Source organism: Alligator sinensis, unplaced genomic scaffold, assembly GCF_000455745.1.
Source record: "Alligator sinensis unplaced genomic scaffold, ASM45574v1 scaffold1244_1, whole genome shotgun sequence".
Classification (NCBI taxonomy): domain Eukaryota; kingdom Metazoa; phylum Chordata; order Crocodylia; family Alligatoridae; genus Alligator; species Alligator sinensis.
This window is the reverse complement of record NW_005842591.1, coordinates 839,237-844,134: the sequence shown is the minus strand read 5'-3', so window position 1 is coordinate 844,134 and position 4,898 is coordinate 839,237. Positions and strand designations below refer to the sequence as shown.

The 4,898-nt window shown below is 69.3% G+C and overlaps 2 protein-coding genes across 2 annotated transcripts in view; both read right to left on the bottom strand.

Moving 5' to 3' along the window:
- Nucleotides 1-2,755, bottom strand: part of SCARF1 (scavenger receptor class F member 1) — an 11,929-nt gene extending 9,174 nt beyond the window's left edge. The window contains exons 1-3 of the mRNA XM_014524302.2: nt 2,556-2,755; nt 2,088-2,173; nt 404-605 (exon numbers count right to left, since the gene is read on the bottom strand). Coding sequence (XP_014379788.2) covers nt 404-605; nt 2,088-2,173; nt 2,556-2,755 — 488 coding nt within the window. The remainder of the gene's footprint in view (nt 1-403; nt 606-2,087; nt 2,174-2,555) is intronic.
- The window catches only part of RILP (Rab interacting lysosomal protein), a 6,120-nt gene continuing 2,222 nt past the window's right edge, over nt 1,001-4,898 (bottom strand). Inside the window, 3 exon segments of the mRNA XM_025214609.1 lie at nt 1,001-2,173; nt 2,556-4,716; nt 4,718-4,891. Coding sequence (XP_025070394.1) covers nt 4,299-4,716; nt 4,718-4,891 — 592 coding nt within the window. The 3' untranslated portion in view covers nt 1,001-2,173; nt 2,556-4,298.

Here is a 4,898-nt window from a genome sequence, read left to right as displayed (position 1 = left end):
GGGCCCGAGGCTGGCCCAGAGACACGGCCGCCCAACACACGGACAAGGACACGAGACCCCCCCTCAGATCCCACGTGCCCGAAGCGGCTCCGAGGGATGGGGCTGCCTGGCTCTGCACAGGCGCCATGTGGCACCGTGGGGAACCAGGCACCACGCACTACCGCCGGGCGCATGGCCCGGGCCTGCGCCATGCAACGCCCACAAGCGTCCCGCTCAGCCCTGACCAGTACGAGTCCATCGCCCAGGCACTGGTCAGCTGCTCTGCCCCATGACCCCCACCCACGACCCGTGACACCAGGCCCCTTCCCCGCCCGGCCACGGCTGCCTCCCGCCTCGCCCGTCCTGCCCCACGGCCAAGGGAGCGTTCCCCGCCCCGCGTCCCACGGCCCGGCCCTTGTCCTACCTCTTGTCCACGCACACGTTCCTCCCGGCTGCGTCCAGCTCCTGCACGGAGCCCCAGGCCCAGGGCAGGAGCTGGAGGCAGAACAGGACCCGCAGCCGCGCCATGCCAGGCTGCCCAGCGCAGTGCTCGCCCTCCAGCCCGTCCGTCTCCTCCGGGTCGCTTGCTTCCTCTCCCTGGCTTGGAGTTTCCTCCTTTCTGCTTCCTGAGGAAACGCGGGAGGGAGGAGGTGATAAAGCCCCGGGCCAAGGGGGCAGGGAGGCAGGCTGGGCTCACACGGGCATTCCCCAGGCCTTTGCCTCACTGCTGGCCCATGCCAGGTGCCCACATGGCAGGCGGAGGCCAGAGCCTCCCAGCGCCTCGGCCTGAGCCTTTGCCCTGCTGCGCTGAGCCGGGCACAAGGGATGCCCTGTGCCGCCTGGCTCCTCCACGCACCCCATACCTTTTCCCTCACCCTGGGCACAGCCCTGGGTGCTGCCATCCCCTGGGGGCCAGGCAGGCGCGACACGGCCTCGTGCATCCGGCCTCCGGGGCACGATGGAGCTGTGGGAAAGGCGCAGGCCTCCACCGCCCCGCTCCCCCCAGGAAGCCAGCATGGGCTGCAGGGACCGGGCTGGCACGTCTCCAGCCACCGCCGTTCAGCCACCTCTCCTGGCGCCGCAGCAGCGGATGCACAGGAAACAGCTTTTTCCTGCCCCGTGAGCATGAGGTGGAGCAGGCTGGGGGCCACCGGGCCAGCGGCACCTCCAGGCCGGGCAGCCCGCTCCGCTTCCCCGCACTTTCTGGGGCTGCAACCCCGCCGGGGCTGGAGCCACAAGAGCAGCAACCACAGACCAGACAAGGCACTCCCTGCCAGCACTGGGGAGGGGGCTCTGCAGCGTGCCCAGCAGGTGCCCAGGTAACAGCCCCCTGGGGCCGGGGTCACAGCCGTGGTGAAGGCTGGACCCTCAGCTGGCACCACGGGGAGTAGCCAGAGATGACTCCACAACGAGACGGGCCCTTGCTGCCGGCACGACCTGCCGAGACCCCACCAGCGTCCCTGCCAGCCGCAGGCACGGACAGCCGCCGAGAACACGGGCGCAGCTCGGGATGCCAGGCACAGCGCAGCCCCCGGCGGGTTTATTTCTGGGGCTGATCCCAGGCCCAGAGCAAGAAAGCAGCATCCTGGCCCCAATCTCGTCATCCAACGGGCTGGACCCCCAGGCCCCGCATCACGTCTGCGTCCCACGCTGCCCACACGGCCGAGCCAACCTGCTGCCGTGGGGATTGCGCCTTGTCCTGCTCCTGGGGCACGAGGCGCAGCACTGGCACAGAGGGCACAAAGCCAAGGCAGTCGTCCGTCAGCTGGACGTGTCCGGGCTGGCGACAGGAACAGGTGGGATGCACAGCATCAGGACACTGGGCTGCGAGTTGCTGCCCAGCACCATCAGTCCACAGTGGTGAGGATGCCCCTTTGCCGAACTTGCTCCAACGCTGCCTCTGCAGCCACGGCGGGAACGGGCTCTGCGACGTGGAGAGCAATGCCCCAAGCGCAGCCGAGGCCACCGCATGGTCCAGGAGCACGTCCTGGGCACCGGGCGGAGGGAGAGCGCCGCAGCTGGGCCAGGGCAGGTCCCTGCTCACTCGCTCGCTGGCTCGGCGGGGGCACAGGCCGCAGGCTCGCTTCCATCCTGCTCCACGCACCCACCCTGCGAGTCAACGATTCCCCACGCTCCAGCGCTGCCTGGCCGGGAGGCGTCCGAGCTGCTACTGCCACGATACCACGGGCCAAAACTGCAGGAAAGGCAGGAGAGCCCATGGGTGAGCGGGGGCAGGCTCCCAGGGGCCCGAGGTGCAGGTGGTGGAGCCGCGAGCCAAGCAGTGGCCAGAGCTGCCCTGTCACTGCCCGGGAGGCAGCCAAGTGCCCGGAGCAGCAGTCTGGCACCGGGGCAGCTGACATGGGCTGCGCTGCACCGGGGCACCGTCGACCTGGCAGCTGCACCGCCAGGCCCCGCACTGCGCAGGCACGCGCACAGGAACAGCTCAGGCTGGCACTGCCATCGCAGCCGGCACCTCAGGGCGCTCCTTCCTCCCGCTGCCGCGGAGTTCCTCCCTGCCCCGGCCCCAGGCCACCCGGCTCCGCGCCCCCACGGCCGCAATCTCGGGAGAGACTTACAAGCTTCTGATTTTGGAGCCAGGGGTCTGAGCGCCCACACTGCCCGCTTCGGGCGCCGGGAGCCACGAGCCCTTGTCATCATAATCATCATCACTAGCGTGCAAAGGAGAAGTCAGACCTGGGGCCAAGACCCCGAGCAGGGAAGAGACTGCGGCCACTGGGCTCCTGCCTCCTGTCCTGGGGCACGGAGCGGCCGCCATGGTCGCAGAGCTAGAAAAGGCCCCTGGGGTCGCAGCCCTCTCCGCAGCGACGGGCTTCCCCGCCACATCTGGAGGCAGTGCCGAGCCCCACGATCCTCGCGACCAGGGAGCACCCGCATCTCAGTCAGCAGATGTGCCCCCGGGCTCCTTTCCTGCCACTAGCTGGGCATGCGTGCTGCTCTTCCCACTGCCCAGCTCGTGCTACTGCAAGCCAGGCACACGTGTGCACGTACCCTTTCAGCCCAGGGCCGATCCACGGAGTGCAAGGGACATTTCCACGACCCGAGCGAGAGCTCCTGCAGCCAGGGCTCTCCCGCTGCCCAGTCCTCCCCAAGCAGTGCCTCTGCCCCCCGTCTCCAACCAGCTGACATGGCTCCAGGGACCAGTCATTTACTGTCTGTCCATCCCGGGGGGCAGGGAAAGCCCTCAAGAACCGTGGGCACTCCCTCGCTGGTGGCAGAGCCTGTCCCCAGAGGTTCCTGCATGGCAGCCCCCGCACGGACAGGCTCCAGCCCTGCCCGAGGGCACCGTCCCTGCATGGAGACCTGTGTCGCAGACGCTGCAGGGCAGGGGCCGAACACAATGCATGTGCCCGGGGCGTGGGGCCTGTGCTGGCAGGGCCTGGCAAGGCCTCAGGGCCAGGCCCAGGGAGGAAGGCAGCTATGCTCAAGCGCTGCAGCCAAGATAGCTTCAGGCATGGGGAAGAGCCTATGCAAGGACCCGGGTCTAGGACAGCCTCGGCGGGGCCAAGGCACAAGCCTGGCTGCTTGCCCGAGAGGGGCGCCAGCCTCGGCACTTGGGTCACCAGGGTGAGGAGCTCGCCCGCCCTTTGCTGCACCGCAGCTGCAAGTGGCTCTTGCCCCAGCATCTGGTCAGCAGCCAGCCTGGGATGCCCAGGAGGGGGCTGGGGAAGGCAAAGCCCGAGCAGCTGGCAGATAAAAAACAAGGCACTCCCCACGGCCAGGAGGAACAGAGCCATACAGGCAGGGGCCGAGGCAGCTGCAGCCCCTGGGAGCACAAGCCCAGATCGCAGGAGTCAGAGCACCCTGCCTGACTGCAGGCTGGGGGCTGCTTGGCTAGCAGGGCAGGGCAGGGCAGGGCAGGGGGTGGCGGCAGCGTGCAGTGGCCCCCTGCACAGGACAGCCGGGCAGGGTGCCCACATCGTCCCTGAGCACTCAGCTCCTGCAGCACGCGGCTTGCCCGAGCTGGGGAGGTCACGCAGCCAGGGCAGGGGGCTGCTGGAGGGCTGCATCCGGCCTGGGATGGGGCCCCAAGACGATGCCCTCTGGGCTGTCCAGGCCTGCTGTGCCAGCTCTAGAGGGCTGCCCACCTGCCAGAGGCAGGGCCCCAAACAACGTGGCTGCCTCCCAGGCAAGGCTTTGCCTCCACCTGCCCAGTGCAGGGGGCCAGAAACAGGAGCCCTGGGAGGGGGTGCTGGTCCCTCACCCTTGACAGGTGGATTGCTCCCTTCCCCTCCCCGCCCCGCAGGAAGCAGCAGCAGGAGAGAAGCCTTGTAGAAAAGCTGGGCCCCTTTATTAGGCACTTAAAAGCCAGCAACATGCACACCAGACAACCCCACCCCGCGCCCCACAGTGCGTGCAGCCCTGAGCGCATGCAGCCCCACGCGTGCAGCGAAGAGCGCGCCGGGGTCCTGGCCCCCGCACAAGCGGTCCCCAAGCAGCAAGCGCAAGCAAGCCCTTCCCTGCAGACCTGCCAGCACCGCCCATGGATCCCACTGTCCTGGGAGCCCGTCACTGCTGTCCTCAGTGGCGCCCGCCAGGTGCCTCCGACAGCTGGGGCAGGGGTCTGCACGTGGCCAGCGCTGCACGGCGCTTGGGGCTGCCGCAGCCTCCCCCCGCGGGGCCATGCCCCGTGGCGGTGATGAGCCGTGTCCAGCAGCGTGGCCCCATGGTGGGGCGGGGGCGACAAGCTGAGCAGAGTTCCTTGGCGAGCCGGGCAGCGCCAGCTGTGGGCAGCTTACGAAGTCCACCTGCAGGCTGGGGCAGGCCCGTCCGGGCAGGGCAGGGCAGGGCAGGGCAGGGCGGTCCCTCAGCCCAGTCCTTCAGCACTGCAGCAGGCAGCGCGTCACAGGCCGGGCCGAGCCCGAGTCCGTCCAGGCGTGGGTGGAGGCGGAGACCGCAGC